The following is a 21,769-nucleotide window of genomic DNA, read 5'->3' on the forward strand; positions in this document are numbered from 1 at the left end:
CTGTGTGTGGCTAGTTACTGTAACACTAAATTTAAAATGATAAAATACAGCAATATATTGACTATATATATGTAAATTGGAAACAATTATTGACTTTTCTTTGTTCCTACAGTATTATTAACCTCAATACCATTAATTTCCAGTGATTTCCAGTCAATTTTTACCACCTCACAGCTCACAATATTATTTTCATCCAGTTAGGCCAAAGGCTGAAGCTAGCTGGCTGGTTATTAAGCGACAGAGCAGTGGCACAAACATTCGGCAGTTTCTAGCACATCTATGAAACCTTGCCACACAGCAGTGACAAAAAAGAGGTGCATAATGGAATTGTCCTTGGGCTTTCCAACCTTAAGTTGGATATTAAAAAGGACATGCACAGTTTAACAAACCAAGCACTGCTACTTTTGTGGCTGAAGAGTTTGGTTTGTTTGAGCCCACAAAGAAAATGTTTTGGAAGGACTACCTCCAATCATGAATGAGAAGGTTGATGATGATGAGGGTGTTAATTACATTATAATCTTGTAAAATAAATTTCATAAACTTGTTGTAAATTACATAACATGGAGGAGGTGCCTAGATGACTAACGTCTCTACCTCTACTAACTTTGGGGGGTCATTCTGACCTGATCGCACGCTAGCTATTTTTTGCAGTGCTGCGATCAGATAGTCGCCGCCTATGCAGGAGTGTATTTTTGCTTTGCAAGTGTGCGAACGCTTGTGCAGCCGAGCGGTACAAAAAAGTTTTGTGCAGTTTCTGAGTAGGTCTGAACTTACTCAGCCGCTGCAATCACTTCAGCCTGTCTGGTCCCGGAATTGACGTCAGACACCCTCCCTGCGAACGCTTGGACACGCCTGCATTTTTCCAACCACTCCCAGAAAACGGTCAGTTGACACCCATAACCGCCTTCTTCCTGTCAATCTTCTTGCGATCAGCTGTGCTATAGGACTCTTCATTTAATCAATTTCCCAGCACCGATCCGCTTTGTACCAGTACAACGCGCCTGCACATTGCGGTACACACGTATTCACAGTTTTGCTGAGTTTTGACCTGATCGCAGCAATTTTTAAAAAAGCTAGCGTGCAATCACAAATGGAGCAGTTGCCTTCACAAATGTCAGGATTCGGGTAAAAAAATCCATACCCAAGAGGTGGCATTTTTGGTCTTATGCCCAAGCATCACAATGGCTTTTTTTTATCATGGGCAAGAGCTGCAGTCACTGGTAGCTGATTTACACAAACAACATCACCAACATCCTCCTCCTTAGTGTCTGATAGCAGTAGTACACACATAAGCTCCTCATACTTTTCCACTTCCACACACGTATCATCAATTTCTAATATGTCCTCATCACCATCTTTACTTGTACTGCTCCCGACATGTGTAGATGGTACAGAAATGGTGGAATGAGGCAAAAAAAACATTCTCTATAAGGACAGTGTGAGAAATGTCAGACTCACACATAACTAACATGGAAACCCCTAGACTCTCCTCATGGATGTGTGATGGTTCTGAACACACAGTTTGTTTTACTGCCTTAGTTGTTTTCATTTGTTTACACCTCTTCTAGACTCTGAGTGAAAAGTTCTTGAATTATCATGAGAGGCAGAAGAAGTTGCCTCACTGACAGTTTCAGAACCACCACTCATAAATAAAGGCCAAGGCCTGAGCTTTTTCTTGCCACTGCATGTGGTGAATGGGATGTTGGCAATTTTATGTTTTACTGCACCAAACTTCCCTTTATTAGAGGTGTTTATTTTTTACCACTTTATTTTTATTTTTACTTTAGATGCCTTGACTTAAACCCTCTATGCCCTTAAACATTGGCGTTAGTAGATTACATTTATAGACAAGTATCGTCATCAGTGGTCAAGTGTATGTTCTGCTGATCTCCAGAGTAGTTTTATCACCTGGTAATAACATTTTCCTTATACATAATTCACACTAAACAGATGGCTGGCTGATGATCTTTGTCATGGAAAAAAACCTGTACCATTGATATTTATTAGAATTGTCTCAAACACACATACAACTGTTATCCATAATTAAGAGTAGCTATTGTGATAGCCTGAATTTAAATAAAATTTGTAAGAAATTAAAACATAGAAGTGAAATTTAATCTATTATTGGAACCATGATAGGAATAAAGATCTAACTTATGATGAAATAAATCAATGTTTCAAGTTTCAACACACCTAGGGGTCCTAGGTAAGAAAAGAATGTCCTGGATTGGTCAGCACTCCCCTTATATAATGCAACTGCCACGGTGCCTTCCTTGTAGAGATATACAGGTGTATATGGTCCCATAGAGAGGGGTTAGCATTTGCCCACTCTCAATTTGTAAGAACCAGGCGCCACTTGGAGGACTGATGAACAAAAGTGAAGCTTTAGTGAATCAAAAGATTGAAAATGGCATAGATTGCCAACATTTCAGCCCCATGCAGGATGCTTTTTTCAAGACTGTATGCTGTGGAACAGCATACAGCCTTGAAAAAAGCATCTGGCATGGCGCTGAAACATTGGCACTGGTGTGGCACTGAAACGTTGGCAATCTATGACATTTTAATTTTTTTGATTCACTAAAGCTTCACTTTTGTTCATCAGTCCTTCGAGTGCCACCTGTTTCTTACAAAGATTAGCAAATGGACCATATCTTGGATTCAGAAGCTGGATTCCTCACACAAGCTTTATGTTATGTTGGCAACTTTAATACGAAGGTAAGAGAGAGGAACAGGAAGGCTGTACATACATAGTAATGTGAGCGGGTTCGGTTCTCAGAGAACCGAAACCTACCGAACTTCACCATTCGAGTCCGGATCTGAGCCAGGCTCTTGTTTTCCCGCTTGACTCGGAAACCCGAACGAGGCATAACGTCATCATTCCGCTGTCGGATTCTCGCGGGATTTGGATTCCATATAAGGAGCCGCGTGTCGTGGCCATTTTCACTCCTGTCTCGGAGAGTGTAGTGAGAGGACGTGTCTCCGTCCTCAGTGTCGGTGTGGAGGCGGGAAAGTGGGGTGGCGAGTCTTGTGCTGTGTTGTGCTGCTCAGTCCAGTTCAGTGTAGTCTGTGTCTTATGCTGCATCAGTCCAGCCAGTCACAGTGTTGGTGTCCTCTGCTGCTATATGTCCCCAGTGCTGCTGGCTGCTGTATAAGTCACTTGCATTTTTGTTGTGTTGTCTTGCATCAGACCAGGGGTAGTGTCTTGTGCAGCATTAGTCCAGTGACCAGTCACAGTGCTGGTGTCCTCTGCTGCCATATATCCAGTGCTGCTGTATAAGTCCCTTTCAGTGGTGCTGTGTTGTCCTGCATTAGACCAGGGGTAGTGTCTTGTGCAGCATCAGTGCAGTCACAGTGGTGGTGTCCTCTGCTGCCATATATCCAGTGTAGCTGTATAAATCCCTTTCAGTGGTGCTGTGTTGTCCTGGATTAACCAGTAGAAGTGTCTTGTGCAGCATCAGTTCAGTGACCAGTCACAGTGGTGGTGTCCTCTGCTGCCATATATCCAGTGTTACTGTCGTATAATTCCCGTGATACTGGTGTATAATTCCCGTGATATTGCCATATAATTCCCGTGATACTGACGTATAATTCCTGTGACATTGCTGTATAATTCTCGGAATACTCGCGTATAATTACTGTGACATTGCCTTATAATTCTCAGAATACTGACGTATAATACCTGTGATACTGCCATATAATTCCTGTGATACTGACGTAAAATTCCTGTGACATTGTCGTATAATTCCTGTGACATTGCCATATAATTCTCGGAATACTGGCATATAATTCCTGTGACATTGCCTTATAATTCTCAGAATACTGACGTATAATACCTGTGATACTGCCATATAATTCCTGTGATACTGACGTAAAATTCCTGTGACATTGTCGTATAATTCATGGAATACTGGCATATAATTTCTGTGACATTGCCATATAATTCTAAGAATACTGATGTATAATTCCTGTGATATTGCCATATAATTTTCAGAATACTGTTTTATAATTCCTGTGACATTGCCGTATAAGTCTCAGAATACTGGCGTATAATTCCTGTGATACTGCCATATAATTCCCGTGATACTGGCGTATAATTCCGGTGACATTGCCATATAATTCCTGAGATATTGCCATATAACTCTCGTAATACTGCCATATAATTCCTGTGATACTGTCATATAATTCCAGTGATACTGCCGTATAGTTCCTGTGACATTGCCGTATAATGCCCATGATATTGCCATATAATTCTCGGAATACTGGCGTAAAATTCCTGTGACATTGCCGTATAATTCTCAGAATTCAGGCATATAAATCCTGTGATACTGCCATATAATTCCCATGATACTGCCATATAATTCCTGTGACATTGCCATATAATTCTCGGAATACTATCGTATAATTCCTGTGACATTGCCGAATAGTTCTCAGAATACTGGCGTATAATTCCTGTGATACTGCCATATAATTCTTAGAATACTGGCGTATAATTCCTGTGACATTGCCGTATAATTCTTGGAATACTGTCGTATAATTCCTGTATCCTGCCGTATAATTCCACATAAATCCATATAATTCCATATAAATCCAGTCCAGTGGTGCTGCCATATAAATTCAGTGGTGCTGTCCTGTGCTGTATATTATTTACGCCAATAAAGAAGTTATTAATATTTAATCTAAATCATTTTTACAGGGATTGCCCTTTGAGGTGTAGGGGTACGCTCTCTTGTACAGCATATTGTGTTATATAACTCCAGAAAAATAATGGAGAACAAACGTTTGGAGGATAAAATAGGGAAAGATCAAGAACCACTTCCTCCTAGTGCTGAAGCTGCTGCCACTAGCCATGACATAGATGATGAAATGCCATCAACGTCGTCTGCCAAGGCCAATGCCCATTGTGATAGTAGAGGGCATGTAAAATCCAAAAAGCCAAAGTTCAGTAAAAAGACCCAAAAAAAGAAATTTAAATGGTCTGAGGAGAAATGTAAATTTGCCAATATGCCATATACGACACAGAGTGGCAAGGAACGACTGAGGCCCTGGCCTATGTTCATGACTAGGGGTTCAGCTTTACATGACGATGGAAGCCCTCATCCTCCCGCTAGAAAAATTAAAAGAGTTAAGCTGGAAAGAGCACAGAAAAGAACTGTACGTTTTGAGATGGTATCACAAATCCCCAAGGAGAGTCTAAGTGTGTTGGCGGTTGCGATGCCTGTCCTTCCCAACACTGTACAGGAAGAGGTGGCTCCTTCCACCATTTGCATGCCCCCTGCAAGTGCTGGAAGGAGCATCCACAGTCCAGTTCCTGATATTGAAATTGAAGATGTCACTGTTGAAGTACACCAGTATGAGGATATGGGTGTTGCTGACACTGAGGAGGAAGTTGACGATGAGGATTCTGATGGTGATGTGGTTTGTTTAAATCAGGCACCGGGGGAGATACCTGTTGTCCGTGGGATGAAGATGCCCATTGTGATGCCTGGGCAAACTACAAAAAAGCCACTTCTTCGATGTGGAATTATTTCTCCACAAATCCGGACAACAGGTGTCAAACCATCTGTTGCATCTGTCAATCTGTAATATGTAGGGGTAAGGATGTTAACCACCTAGGAACATCCTTCCTTATACGTCACCTGCTGTGCATTCATCATAAGTCAGTGTCAAGTTGTGAAACTTTGGGTAAGAGCGTAAGCAGTCTACTGACACCTAAATCCCTTCTTCCTCCTGTACCCAAGCACCTGCAAGCCACACCACCAACTTCCTCAACGTCAACTTCCTCCTCAGTCAGGAACGTCAGTAGTCCTGCAGGCCATGACACTGTCAAGACTGAGGATTCCTTTCCTAACAGGGATTCCTCCGGAGGATCCTTGAGTGGTACACCTGCTGTTGCTGCTGTTGTTGCTGCTGGGAGTCAATCATCATCCCAGAGGGGAAGTCGGAAGACCACTTGTACTTCTTCCAGTAAGCAATTGACTGTCCAACAGTCCATTGTGAGGAAGATGAAATATGACAACAGTCATCCTTTTGCAAAGCGGATAACTGAGGCCTTGACAGCTATGTTGGTGTTAGACGTGCGTCCAGTATCCACCATTAGTTCAGTGGGACTTAGAGAATTGTTTGAGGTACTGTGTCCCCGGTATCAAATCCCATCTAGGTTCCACTTCTCTAGGCAGGCAATACCGAGAATGCACACAGACTTTAGAAAAAGAGTCACCAGTGTCCTACAAAATGCGGTTGTAACCAGTGTCCACTTAACCACGGACATGTGGACAAGTGGAACAGGGCAGACTAAGGACAATATGACTGTAACAGCCTACTGGGTAGATATATGGCCTCCCACAGCAACAACAGCAGCGGCACCAGTAGCAGCATTTCACAAATGACAACTCGTTCCTAGGCAGGCTACGCTATGTATCACCGCTTTCCGTAAGAGACACACAGCTGACAACCTCTTACGGAAACTGAGGAACATCATTGCAGAATGGCTTACCCCAATTGGACTCTCCTGGTGATTTGTGATATCGGACAATGCCACCAATATTGTGCGTGCATTACATCTGGGCAAATTCCAGCACGTCCCATGTTTTGCACATACAATTAATTTGGTGGTGCAGAATATTTTTAAAAATGACAGGGGTGTGCAGGAGATGCTGTCGGTGGCCCAAAAATTGCGGGCCACTTTCGGCATTCAGCCACCGCGTGCCGAAGACTGGAGTGCCAGCGAACATGCCTGAACCTGCCCTGCCATCAACTGAAGCAAGAGGTGGTAATGAGGGGAATTCAACACTCTATATGCTTCAGTGGATGGAGGAGCAGCAAAAGGCCATTAAAGCCTAAACATACACCTACGATATAGGCAAAGGAGGGGTAATGCACCTGACTCAAGCACAGTGGAGAATGATTTCCGTCTTGTGCAAGGTTCTCCAACCCTTCGAACTTGCCACATGTGAAGTTAGTTCAGACACTGCCAGCTTGAGTCAGGTCATTCCCCTCATCAGGCTTTTGCAGAAGCAGCTGGAGAAATTGAAGGAGGAGCTAAGACGGAGCGATTCCGCAAAGTATGTGGGACTTGTGGATGGAGCCCTTCATTCACTTTGCCAGGATTCAAGGGTGGTCAATCTGTTGAAATCAGAGCACTACATTTTGGCCACCGTGCTAGATCCTAGATTTAAAGCCTACGTTGTATCTCTCTTTCTGGCAGACACAAGTGTGCAGAGGTGCAAAGACCTGCTGGTGAGTAAATTGTCAACTTAAGTGGAACGTGACCCGTCAACAGCTCGTCCTTCAAATTCTCCCATCACTGGGGCTGCAAGGAAAAGGATAAGATTTCCTAGCCTAGCCGCTGGTGGTGATGCAGGACAGTCAGGAGCAAAAGCTGACATCAGGTCCAGACTGAAGGACCTGCCAACGATTACTGACATGTCTACTGTCACTGCATATGATTCTGTCACCATTGAAAGAATGGTGGAGGATTATATGAGTGACAGCATCCAAGTAGGCATGTCAGACAGTCTGTATGTATACTGGCAGGAAAAAGAGGTGATTTGGATGCCCTTGCACAAACTGGCTATATTTTACCTAAGTTGCCCCCCCTCCAGTGTGTATTCCGAAAGAGTGTTTAGTGCAGCCGGTAACCTTGTCAGCGAACGGCATAGGAGGTTACTTCCACAAAATGTGGAGAAGATGATGTTCATCAAAATGAATTATAAATTCCTCTGGGAAGACCTTTACCAGCAATTGCCTCCAGAAAGTACACAGGGACCTGTGAGGGTGGATTCCAGTGCGGATGAATTAATACTCTGTGAGGAGGAGGAGGATGTACACTGTGAAAAGGGTGAGGAATTGGAGGAGGATGAGGTCAACATCTTGCCTCTGTAGAGCCAGTTTGTGCAAGGAGAGATTGATTGTTTCTTTTTTGGTGGGGGCCCAAACCAACCAGTCATTTCAGCCACAGTCATGTGGCAGACCCTGTCGCTGAAATGATTGGTTTGTTAAAGTGTGCATGTCCTGTTTATATAACATAAGGGTGGGTGGGAGGGCCCAAGGACAATTCCATCTTGCATCTCTTTTTCTTCTTTGCAACATGTGCTGTTTGGGGACTAGCTTTTTTAAGTGCCATCCTGTCTGTAACTGCAGTGCCACTCCTAGATGGGCCAGGTGTTTGTGCCGCACACTTGTGTCGCTTAGCTTAGTCATCCAGCTACCTCATTGCACCTCTTTCTTCTTTGCATAATCTGCTGTTTGGGGCCTATTTTTAAATTTGCCCTCCTGTATGACACTGCAGTGCCACTCCTAGATGGGCCAGGTGTTTGTGCCGCACACTTGTGTCGCTTAGCTTAGTCATCCAGCTACCTCATTGCACCTCTTTCTTCTTTGCATAATGTGCTGTTTGGGGCCTATTTTTAAATGTGCCCTCCTGTATGACACTGCAGTGCCACTCCTAGATGGGCCAGGTGTTTGTGTTGTCCACTTGTGTTGCTTAGCTTAGTCATCCAGCAACCTCGGTGCAACCTTTTGGCCTAAAAACAATATTGTGAGGTGTGAGGTGTTTAGTGTTCAGAAAATACTGGAAATGAGTGGAAATGATTGTTTTTGAGGTTAATAATACCGTAGGAGCAAAATTACCCTCAAATTATGTGTTTTTAGCTGTTTTTATGTTTTTCCCCCCAAATAATCATCCAGATCCAAAACCAAAACCAAAACACAAAAGGGTGGTTTTGGCAAAACCAAGCCAAAACCAAAACACGAAAGTGGAATTAGAACCAAAACACAAAACACGAAAAGTGCCAGCTGCACATCTCTAAACACAGACACTTAACTGCCCAAATAGGAGTCCATACTCAGACAGAGAAACTGCCTTTGCTATATGGCTGGTGCTAGTTTCAATCGCGCTACCCATGGTGTGTCTGAATATGTGTACAGGCACTAAAAGTGGGTATCTCACTACTTGCACATTTGGACACAAGGATATACAGAAGGAAAGGACTTTGAAGCAGCATAGATACAGCTACATGCGCTTCTGTATACACCTCTGAATCAAGCCCATAAACTGCTCCTGCCTGGTCTTACACTAGAATGCGTTTGAGAAGGTTCATACATAGGTATAAATGTTGTGCTGCAAAAGTTGGCTACAGAGAGGGTTGGAGCAGGTGAAAGCAATCAGTGTATACTGAAGTAACTGGATAACATGAAAGGGAGTTTGATACAGTAGGCTGAGTGAGAACAGCAACCCCCCCAAAAAAAAAAAATTCTTGCTTGTTGCAAAATGTAAGTGGTTCAATTTGAAAGATATTTTGTGTGATGGGCTTTATCAGATATATGAAAGCAAGTTGGTAAAATACAGGTTTCAGTGGCCATTTTATGCTGCACAGCGAACGCCCCCTCCCACCCCAAAAAAACCTCTAAAATTCAAATGCTTAAATTTGATAGGTATTATTGTGTGTTGGATGGAGCAGTATCAGATATTTGTTAGTGAGCAGCAAAACTACAAGGTGCTGTGGCTGTTTGACTTTCTGTAACAGCAACGACCCCCCTCCCTGTAACAATTCAAGCGGTCAAAGTATGAAAAGTGGGGCTGCAGCACAGTCCAAAATTTAAATAAGGGAGCCACACGAGCCTACACCTCTGGAGCTGCCACTGATTGTGTGAGTGGTGCAATAACAAATGATAGCATTTTTCAAAAATACAAAGTGCTGCTATAGCTGTTCTGCATATCAAGCCCAAAGAAAAACAAAAAACATATATTACAGGTTGGGTATCCCTTATCCAAAATGCTTGGGACCAGAGGTATTTTGGATATCGGATTTTTCCGTATTTTGGAATAATTGCTTACCATAATGAGATATCGTGGCGATGGAACCCTAGTATAAGCACAGAATGCATTTATGTTTCATATACACCTTATACACACAGCCTGAAGTAAATTTTAGCCAATATTTTTTATAACTTTGTGCATTAAACAAAGTGTGTCTACATTTACACAATTAATTTATGTTTCATATACACCTTATACACACAGCCTGAAGGTCATTTAATACAATATTTTTAATAACTTTGTGTATTAAACAAAGTTTGTGTACATTGAGCCATCAAAAAACAAAGGTTTCACTATCTCACTCTCACTCAAAAAAGTCCGTATTTCGGAATATTCCGTATTTCGGAATATTTGGATATGGGATACTCAACCTGTATTGTTTTTTGTTTTATGAGAACCAGTTGTAATTAATTATAACAATATTGTGGGGCAATGTCTAACTTGTAACGTAACATCCCTCATTTCCTTATCACCTTGTGCATTTGCCTGGTGTGGTGGCCTCTACAAGTAGCTACAACTTCAAGTAGCTGTTGTTAGTGATATGTCAAAGAAAAGATATATCATCACAGTACTTTACTAGTAAAAAGGTCATGTGGGTAAAAAGTGTAAGAAAGGGTGTTCCTCCTCTTAAACAATGTCAAATAAAGTAACAGTTCTTGTTTAAGTATAAATTTAAGAAAACACCAAATTCGTCATTAACTTTTCCCAACTGTTAGAATAGATCACATCCTATACCCCACTTACACTGCAATAAAAAAGCCTTGGTCCATGGGCACTTCTTCCTAGTATTGGGCCTGTAAATGATCTTAAACATATTAAAATGCAAAGTGCAAAAGCAAGTGCCTATCATGGTCATGCATCTTCTGTAACTTCCATGCACCACTTCCTTCCTCTGAGTCTAAAGGTGGGCACACACTAGGCAATGTGCTCCATGAGTAAAATCGCCTAGCGTGTCCCCCTCCTGACCCAGGCCACCCGATGTGGACATACACACAGTGCAATATTGCTAGCGATATTGCACAGTAACGTCATTCCGTGGCTGGGCCGTCAATGCAGCTTTGGATGATGAGCCCAAATTGAGCTGCCTGGCCAGGTGACAGCAAGCCTCTTTAAGGATGCCCAGGGCCGGACAACATTCATGATTTACTGTGTACTCACTGGGCAATATAGTAAATGATGTCACTCAGGAAGGGTCAAAATGAGCAATGTTGTTTAATATATAGATTAGTGTGTTCAAGCCTTAAGTACTTCATCAAAATTAGTGTCCAAAGAGAACATTGAGGCTGAAGAAGAAACAGGGCTTTCATATATTCCTGAGGAGAAACTAATGTTGTCTACAAGATCTATGTGTGTGTCTGATAGTTATGATTCTGTCACTAATTATAGAGCAGCCTTCTTCCACTATTTTTCAACAATTTGGAAATGTGAAGATACATCCAAGGATACTAAAAGAGCTTCAAGGGGTGCTGGCAGCACCATTAACAGAATTATTCAACCAGTCACTAGCTACAAGAGTAATTCCAGAGGACTGGAAAAGAGCGAATGTAGTCCCACTGCACAAAAGTGGAAGCAGAGAAGAGACAAGCAACTACCGACCAGTGAGCCATACATCAGTAGTAGGGAAATTGATGGAAACACTCTTAAAAGAAAGAGTTGTAGATAATCTCAAATCCAGCAATTTACAGGATCCCAAACGCCATGGGTTCACTGTGATGAGATCATGTCAAACAAACCTTATTGACTTTTTTGACTGTGTGACTAAAGTAATAAATAAATATGGAGCCATAGATAGGCTTATCTATACTTTAGTAAGGCTTTTGACACTGTCCCACATCACAGACTGCTAAATAAACTTGAAAGCTTGGGACTGGATACTAACATGGTTGAATAGATAAGATCTTGGTTGCAGAACAGGAAACAGAGAGTTGTGGCAAATAGAGTGCATTTACAGGAGGGAAATGTTACCAGTGGAGTACCCCAGGGATCTGTATTTGGACCAGTGATTTGTAATATCTTATTGAGGACATTGCAAATGGCATTAAAGAGAAAGTATGACTTTTTGCAGATGACACAAAGGTAAGCAACAGGATAGACACACCAGTAGGGATGAAACAAATGATTAAGGATCTAGGTAGACTAGAATGTTCAAGAGCATGGCAATTACAGTTTCATGACAAAAAATGCAAAATCATGCGCTTGGGTCTCAAAAATCCAAAGACTAAATATAGCATTAATGGCACTATACTGGAAACTACTGAGGAGGAAAGGGATCTAGGAGTCACTATTTCAGGTGACTTAAATACAGGTAAGCAATGTAACAAAGCAATGAGGAAGGCTAGTCAGATGCTTGGTTGCATTGGGAGAGAAATCTGCAGCAGAAAGCAGTAACAATACAACTGTATAGGTCATTGATACAGCCTCATCTAGAATACTGTGTTAAATTCTGGAGGCCATATCTTCAGAAGGATATTAATACATTACAGACTGTACAAAGAAGGGCAACTAAAATTGGGCACGGCCTACATCACAAAACATACATAGAAAGACTTAAAAATCTCAATATGTATAGTTTGGAGCCGAGAAGGGAAAGTGGGGACATGATAGAATTTTCAAATATATCAAGGGTTTTAACAAAGTCCAGGAGATAAACATTCTTCAAATGAAGAGAAGTATTAGAACATGTTGACATGCACTGACACTGGACGAAGGTAGGTTCAGGGGAAATTTGACGAAAAATTACTTCACAGAAAGGGTAGAGGACAAGTGGAATAGCCTCCCATCAGAGGTTGTAGAGACTAAGACAGTAGAGCAATTTAAACATGCATGGGATAGACATAAGAATAGATTTGAGGTAAAAATATGGTAAAAAAGGGGCAGATTATATGGGCCAAGTGGTTCTTATCTGCCATCAAATTCTATGTTTCAATGAGTAATAATTGTGCTGATGTAGACATATAAATGAGGCTGCTATTTTGGTGGTTGCTAAAGTTCAGCATGATGATATATTTGTTGAGGTAGAATTGCAAACATATGCTATAGCGACTGGAGGAACAGCATACTGTAGGTGTATTTATATTGGGTGTAAGGTGTCTAGTGCATACAGTCACCTGGGTCCAGGGACCCCACACTGTACACCATGCAAACAGATTATACTTACCTTGCATGCTGGCCAGAGGCGTCACTAGGGTTGGTGTCACCCGGTGTGGTAACTCATGGTGTCACCCCCCATGGACCTCCTCCCCTATCACACCATAAGGAATCCTGATGGGGGGGGGGTGATGGGGCGGCGACGCACCGTTTGAGGGGCGTGGTCCGGACAACACAGACGTTTCTGGACCATTTGTCGGGCGGGCCGCAGCGGTTGCATGACGGCACACGCAGCAGCTGCGACCCAAAAGATGACGGCCCGGCGACTGCCTTCACAGCTAGGCTGCAGAAGCACAGGGCTACCCTTAAAATGCAAGCGCATCTCTGTATAGCAATGCACTCGTGTATAAGCGGGGGGGCGGACGCAGCATGTGGGGCGGCCTTGCCCTGTGCTGGGCGGCCCCCCCCCTCATGCTAGAGAAAGCAGTTGTAGTCTTGCTACGTTTAGGGGGAGATTCAAATGTTTGAAAAGTCGTTAGATAGGAAAAAACAGACTCCCAACTGACTTTTCAAACAATTGAATAGCCCCCTTAGCATACTAAACCGCAGCTCATCTGGTGAAATGTGGTGACATGTGGGGAAATGGGGTATCATGTGGGGATATGGGGTATCATGTGGTGTCTTGGTGGTGACATGGGGTATCATGTGGTGTCTTGGTGGTGACATGGGGTGTAATGTGGTGTCTTGGTGGTGACATGGGGTATCATGTGGTGTTTTGGAGCTGACATGGGGTATCATGTGGTGTCTTAGAGGTGACATGGGGTATCATGTGGTGTCTTAAAGGTGACATGGGGTATCATGTGGTGTCTTAGAGGTGGCATGGGATTTACTTGGTGGTGGCACTGATTAACCAATTTCCCCTAAACAGCAACCGCAAACATATCCCTGTCCAAGAACCCATTACTGAAGCCCCCCCCCCCCCCGTTTCCGTGCATCCATTACCCCATCTCTCCCCAATTCATTATCAATCCCGCCTCCCAACACCCATTAGCACATTAATCCACCCACACTATAAGCTCACATAAAGCTCCCCTCACACAGCACCACCCATACTACGCTCAAACAGGACCCATACTATGCTCACACAGCAGCACCCATACTACGTCACACAGCACTCATACTACACTCAAACTGCACCCATACTACGCTCACACAGCAGCACCCATACTACGTCACACAGCACTCATACTACACTCAAACTGCACCCATACTACGCTCACAGAGCAGCACCCATACTATGCTCAAACTGCACCCATACTACGCTCACACAGCAGCACCCATACTACGCTCACACAGCAGCATCCATACTACGTCACACAGCAGCACCCATACTACGTCACACAGCACTCATACTACGCTCACACAGCAGCACCCATACTACGCTCACACAGCGGCACCCATACTACGCTCACAGCACCCATACTACACAGCACCCATACTACTCTCACACAGCACCCATACTACGCTCACACAGCACCCATACTACGCTCACACAGCGCCCATACTACACGGTACCCATACCACTCTCACACAGCACCCATACTATGCTCACACAGCACCCATACTACACGGCACCCATACCACTCTCACACAGCACCCATACTATGCTCACACAGCACTCATACTACTCTCACACAGCACCCATACTACACAGCACTCATATGACTCTCACACAGCGGCCATACTACGCTCACACAGCACCCATACTACACGGCACCCAAACCACTCTCACACGGCACCCATATTACGCTCACACAGCACCCATACTGCACTCACACGGCACCCATACCACACTCACACAGCACCCATACTACGCTCACACAGCACCCATACTACACGGCACCCATACCACTCTCACACAGCACCCATACTATGCTCACACAGCACCCATACTACTCTCACACAGTACCCATACTACACAGCACTCATATTACGCTCACACAGCGGCCATACTACGCTCACACAGCACCCATACTACACGGCACCCATACCACTCTCACACAGCACCCATATTACGCTCACACAGCACCCATACTGCACTCACACGGCACCCATACCACTCTCACACAGCACCCATACTACGCTCACACAGCACCCATACTACACGGCACCCATACCACTCTCACACAGCACCCATACTGCACTCACACGGCACCCATACCACTCTAACACAGCACCCATACTACACAGCACCCATACTACACTCACGCAGCACCCATACTACACTCACACAGCACCCATACTACACAGCACCCATACTACGCTCACACAGCACCCATACTACTCTCATACAGCACCCATACTATGCTCACGCAGCACCCATACTACTCTCACACAGCAGCCATACTACACAGCACTCATACTAAACTCACACAGCCCCAATTAGCTCCCCCACCTAGCACTCAACCCAACAATTTGTACATCCCAATGCCCATTAACACATTTACCCCCATACAGACACATACACAGACACACACACATACATTTCATAAATCGATTCTGCTCATCGTGGAGCATTTACAGAAGTTACCTGGCATCATGCATCAATATCGGCAGCAGCAGCTCCTTCCTCCTGTAGGATAGTGTGGGAGGCGGAGCTTGTGTGTGTCACTGTCTGGCTCAGTCAGGACCCGAGTGGACTCTGGAGGAGAGGGGAGGGGCGGCCAGAGCACTGCCTGCACGGCTCTGTGGCTGCTGCCTGCTGATCTCACTGACTGATGAGAATGTCGGACTTTAGGAGGCGGAGCCTGGGAGGAGGGGGTGTGGCCATAGCCGTGGACCATACTTTGTCTTTGTCAGTCAGGGGATGGGGGTGCGTGCGTGTGAGTGTGCGGCTCGCTTTGGTGTTACCCAGTGGCGTCACAAGGTGGGTGTGGGGGGTGCGGCCTGCACCCGGGTGTGACGCCTGGAGGAGGGTGACACCAAATGTCAGCTCCTCCGCACTGACAGGAACCAGGTGCTGCAGTGAGAAAGTCTCCTACAGCACCCGCCTCCTGTCACAGAAGAGGAGCCGACGGTGGACGGAGACTGGCTCTGAGGGAAGCCCAGCATCTCCGGAGATGCTGGGCACGCCCCCAGAGTGACGATTCCGGGATCCCCACGAAGCCACGCCCCCAAGTGCAAGGCCACTTACCCTTTTTGCTGCGATCGCGACAGGAGATCAGGGGCGCGCACCGGGTGTCACCACACCCGCTGACGCCTCTGGTGTCACCCTATTGAAGGGTGAAACGCGGGTGCGGGCCGCACCCTCCGCACCCACCTCATGACGCCACTGATGCTGGCAAGTGGGTTCCTCCTCTGCAGCACTATCTTGCCAGTGACATCTTCAGGAAGATGGCACCATACTGTGAAAGCATAGAGTCTGGAACTGTACCAGATCCTTTGTTCACATACACCAACTTCCCAAATATCACTGGGATGATGGCGCTATGAAGGAAGAGGGACCTTATTGCTGGAGCACAAGGTAAGATGTGTGGCTTGAGGGGTGGCCCGCTCTTTTCAAAGAAGGATACCCACTGCCCATGCGCCCCCCCGGTGTTAATAAACCCTTGAGGGTAGTGGGCAGTGGGTTTCCTCTACTGCCATAAGCTAGTAAGACCTACATCTGCAGCAATGAGTTAGGGAGAGGGGGATGTATTACTTTACTGCAGGGTGTTCTAACATGGGCTGAGCACAGTAGGGGTGTGTTTACATACTGTAATTGCAAACAGATGCAGACGAACTGCTTCTGACAGCTGATTGCAGATTCACTGCTGAAGATGAAAGCTGCTTTTTTGCATTGCTCCTACGTGCATTATGATTTTCTGAGCATACAGATGTGTCCTCTAACATCTTTGCCTGAGATGCGTTTGAATTGCAGGAAAGATTTCTGTCACAGGATGGCAGTCGTAGGAGCGTGCGCACGTACCCTCCCGCAATCACATACTGTCAGTACAGCTGTCAGTATAGCGAAATCCTGGTAGCAAAGCTGCGAGCCCCCTAACGGGGGTTGCTGCGCTCTCCATGCTTTGAGCCTGGAGGCATGCATTGCTCACCATAGGTTCTATTTCCACTCAGTTGGTGGCATGGACCCACCAATTGCGTAGGAAGTCCAGGCGGGTGTCGGGATTCCGGGTGCCGATATAATGTTGGCTGTTAGGATTCCAGAGTCTGTATCCTGAACGTCAGGATCCTGAAAGCCGGCATTTTAACTGCATCCCCTCTGTAAGGCATACAGCAATTTTCTACAATGGCAAGAAAATATTCATCTGGTCTCAGTTTTGCTATTGTACTTTTATTTTTTCTGGAAATTAAAAATAAATAATGGGACTAGAGTACATTAAAAGCAGGTCCATATTTTATTTTTATTAGTAGTTTATATCATTCTCACTATTATAATAGTTTTAACAGTTGCATAACTTTCCTTTAATAGTAAAGAAGAGGAAGATTTGGATGTATATGAAGCAGAAAGCTCTACAGCAACAGGTAATATAGAAACAATTTTAAATAACTCTTGCCCATGTAAATAATGTTAAAATATTTGTGCTTATAACTTCTTTATATTTTTTATTTTTTCAGAAAGATATATTCCTACAATAATTTGTTCATATGATGCATTTGCTGAAGACAACAATGAAAAAGAGAAAGCACATAAAAGTGAAAAAAAGAACAATGAGGAGGAAAATGATCTGGAATTGTTTGTAAGTCTTTCTTGGGGGGGATATTGCATCTGTCAGTGTTCGTCTTTTAATTTTAACAAATGGGGATAATTTACTTTTCTTTCATATACAGTACATGTAGTTTTCAGAAGATAAAGATAGTACTTTTTGCTGCATTCCTTCCTTTGTTGAAAAGGTATTCCATTGTTATTTCATTTTGTGGATTCTTTTTACATCTTTACAAAGCAGTGGCTTTATTGTGTGGGTTACAATACGCACGTTTAAATATATTCTTCCTATTTATCATGTTTAATAGGGAATGGATCTATTGTTCACTTTAGGGATAATTGTGTTTTTCGATTCCGCTCATATTTTTGTTCAATTCTCTGTTAATTGACGTTTATTTTTAATCTGTTTTGCTGTTTTCAGTATTACAGAATTAGAATTTAAAGGAAAACTAACATTTTATTTTCTAATGTAAAAAGTAGAAAATACTCTAGAAAGAGACTTTATTAAGAATTTCAGGAACAGCACATACTGTATAAAGGTTGATTATAGTGGGAAGCCATATCCTCCCACTCCTAACCTCATGCAGTATAGAATCGCCAACAGCCTGTACTTAAGGTTTGAATGGCTGATCTGTTCTGAATGCAGGATGCATTGTTCTTGTAGAAGGTGAAATTGCCACCTAAGAAGGGCCGTACAAACACACACATACTGTATAATATTTCCTGACAAACTAAAAATTATTTGCTGGAATAAAAACATTGAACTGTTGATCCATTTATTATTATTCTGTATACCTTTGGATACATTTCTGTAATAATTATACAGTGGGGCAGCAATTGTTATCTGTGTAGCTTTCCACCCTCAGTCTGAATGGATTTCACTGTTCTGAAAAGTAATACCTGGAAGCGTCATTGCTAATTAGTTAAATGAGCACATCAAATCATCTGTAGAGAATTCTGTGGAGACTTCCGTTAGAAGCACAACGTTTAACATTGATAAACAAAACATACTGGCACTGATTACAGTACTCTAGGTTATATTTAAAAGCATAGGCCCTTAAAAACTACCTACATTTTCCTTTTTCTCATCATCGTTAGTTTTTATTGGAAAAAAATAAGGAAATACGTTTGTCAAAAGGGTACAGAAAAAAGAAGGGAAAAGAAGTAGGAAATTAAAAAAAGGGGGGGTACAAGCATAAGAACAAGTATACAATATTCCATTAGTGCGTACAGAGTTAACATACATTCACAATGAGCTGTACATACAGTGATATCAGAATGCAAACAACAAATACAAACAAATGGAGACTACAAACAGTTTAGGAAGAGTTAGACACTCTCTCGTTAAGGCTAAATGGCATAGGATCAGATTGGGAAGCATTGGGGAAGTACTGAGCCCCATCTCCTTCCGTAACAAAATCGTGCTAAGGTGACCAAAGTACCAATGGAGACAAGGCCGAGTATACCATCTCCATAGTGAAATGAAACTGGATTTTGTGTATGACCTTTAGTAAAGAAGGAGGAGTCGGTTGCTTCCATAATTGCGCTAATGCGGCTCTTGCTGCTATAAGAATTTGTCCGAGGACATTGTCAGGAAATAAATTTAATAATGCTATGGAGGGGGAGGGAGAGAGCGTCAAATGCAACACATTATTAATTAATTTAAAAACATCTAGCCAGAATTGACCAAGAACCACACATGACCAGAATACATGAAAGATGTGGCCTATCTCACCGCATTGGCAACAGTAGTATTTAGAACAAGTGGGCAAAATAGTATGTAGCCTATATGGCGTTAGATACAATCTATGAAGCAGTTTTACCCAGGGCCAGTGACAGGGGAGGGGGGGGGGTCAAAGGGGACACCTGTACCGGGCCCCAAGGATTAGAGGGTCCACAAGACCACTTAGTGCCCAGCAGGGATGTGAGTTGTCTAGTCCAAATAGGGCTGTAGGTGGTGTGGGCGCATCCTCAGACTGACAGGAGCCACTTGCACACAGTGACTAGGTGGCCCGCTACTGTTCAATATATTTAGCAATGATCTAGGAATAGGCCTGGAAAGCACAGTGTCAATCTTTGCAGATGATACTAAAATGTGTAAGTTAATTAATTCAGAAAGCGATGTGGTGTCTCTACAGAATGACTTACTTAAACTTGAAATCTGGGCGTATAAATGGGGAATGAGGTTCAATATAGAAAAATGCAAAGTTATGCATTTTGAGACAAAACACAAACTTGCATCCTACACTCTTAATGGGGAAAATATAGGGGTAACAGTAGTGGAAAAATATTTGGGGGTGCTCATACATAATAGGCTTAACAACAGTACACAGTGTCAAAATGCAGCAAAGAAGGCAAGTAAAGTGCTTGCATGCATAAAAACGGGGCATTGAGACATGGAACGAGGATGTAATCCTACCGCTGTACAAATCATTGGTACATCCACACCTGGAACATTGTGTTTAATTTTGGGCACCATATTATAAAAAAGATATCGGGGAACTCGAAAAAGAGTTCAAAGGCAAGCTACTAAATTCATTAAAAGGTTAGAGACACTGGAGTACGAGGAAAGGCTTGCTAGGTTAAATATGTATACACTAGAAAAGAGGCATCTAAGAGGAGACATTATTAATATCTTCAGATATGTAAAGGGTTATTACAAGAAGTTGGCAGGGGATTAGTTTATTAAAAGAACTCTGTATAGGACACGTGGGCACTCGCTGAGGCTAGAGGAGAGAAAATTCCGTACACAACATAGGAAAGGGATCTTCACGGTAAGGGCAATAAAGATTTGGAACTCCCTGCCGGAGAAGGTAATAATGGCGGACTCTGTAAATGCATTTAAAAACAGATTGGACAAATTTCTAACTTTAAAAAGTATCCAGGGCTATAGCATTTTACATATTGACATTAAATATCTGGGAGTGGTAAGAATTATAGTTGTCAATTGGTACTAAACTTACTTCAGCAGGTGCATTATAATATGCACATCTTAACACAGACTACAGGTTGAACCCGATGGGCATTTTGCCTCTTTTCAACCTCACTAACTATTTAACTATGTAAGAGTGTGTGCTCACTCTTCTGGTACCAGTTCTGTTGCAGGCAGTTATAGGACATGGCAGCAGCTCCTCTGGCCAGGATTCCTGTGCCCTGCGCCGGCCTCTTCTGGTGCGGCGTGAGGCCTGCATGGTACCAGCTGTTCGGTGTTCAGGTCTGAATACTGGGGAGTACAGCACAGGTGAGTCTCCCCGGGGTAAGAGTGGCTTGGTGAGAGGATACAGGTCTTTGGGATGGAGTGGGGGAGCTGGGAATGCAGCATGGAGTCATTGGAGAGAGACAGACTGTGGGGTGTGTGGGAGGTAGGAGAGATATACATATTTATATATGTGTATAGATAAATTAATAAATAAATATATATTTATTTAACAGTTTCGCATATAGTACAGCAAATTCCATTGCGCATATCTGAGGGGGCCCCAGAGAAATCACTGTACCGGGCCCCAAGATTTCTGTTGCTGGCCCTGGTTTTACATGCATCTCAGTGTGGTTCAAACATCCGGAGATTTTAAAGGAAGAGGCAAAAGTTTTACTCATTGTGCCCCAGACAATGCTATTCCCAAATCCTCTTCCCACCTTCTTTGAACTTTATATTCAGGGATAGGAGCTAAATCTATAAGATTCTTACACCAAAAAGAGATGTCACCCTTGGATTTGGATTGAGAGATACGTGCTAAAATTGAAGGTGTCAGAGAATTAGTAGAACTAAGTGGCTTAGGTATATTTTTCCACCAATGGTGAACTTGGAAATAACATAGTAATTCTGTGTCAGGGTTTCAAAATTTATGTTGTAACGTGGAGAAAGGTAACAACAATAAACCATTTAACAAATCGCCAAATGTTTTCACACCACAGGTGACCCACTTCATAAGGCTCAAGTTAGGTATAAGTTTAGATAACGACCTCAAAGTAATGTGTGAAAGAGTGAGCAATGAAATAATAGGATTTTAATACCTACCGGTAAATCCTTTTCTCCTAGTCCGTAGAGGATGCTGGGGTCCACTTCAGTACCATGGGGTATAGACGGTTCCGCAGGAGCCATGGGCACTTTAAGACTTTTCAAGGGTGTGAACTGGCTCCTCCCTCTATGCCCCTCCTCC

General features: G+C 43.4%; 1 protein-coding gene across 1 annotated transcript in view; it reads left to right on the forward strand.

Moving 5' to 3' along the window:
* Positions 1 to 21,769, forward strand: part of PPP1R3A (protein phosphatase 1 regulatory subunit 3A) — a 147,696-nt gene that overhangs the window by 98,869 nt on the left and 27,058 nt on the right. The window contains exons 2-3 of the mRNA XM_063927266.1: positions 17,376 to 17,428; positions 17,522 to 17,643. Of these exons, the coding sequence (XP_063783336.1) occupies positions 17,376 to 17,428; positions 17,522 to 17,643 (175 nt within the window). The remainder of the gene's footprint in view (positions 1 to 17,375; positions 17,429 to 17,521; positions 17,644 to 21,769) is intronic.

The sequence above is a fragment of the Pseudophryne corroboree genome, chromosome 6 (genome assembly GCF_028390025.1).
Source record: "Pseudophryne corroboree isolate aPseCor3 chromosome 6, aPseCor3.hap2, whole genome shotgun sequence".
NCBI classification, from domain to species: domain Eukaryota; kingdom Metazoa; phylum Chordata; class Amphibia; order Anura; family Myobatrachidae; genus Pseudophryne; species Pseudophryne corroboree.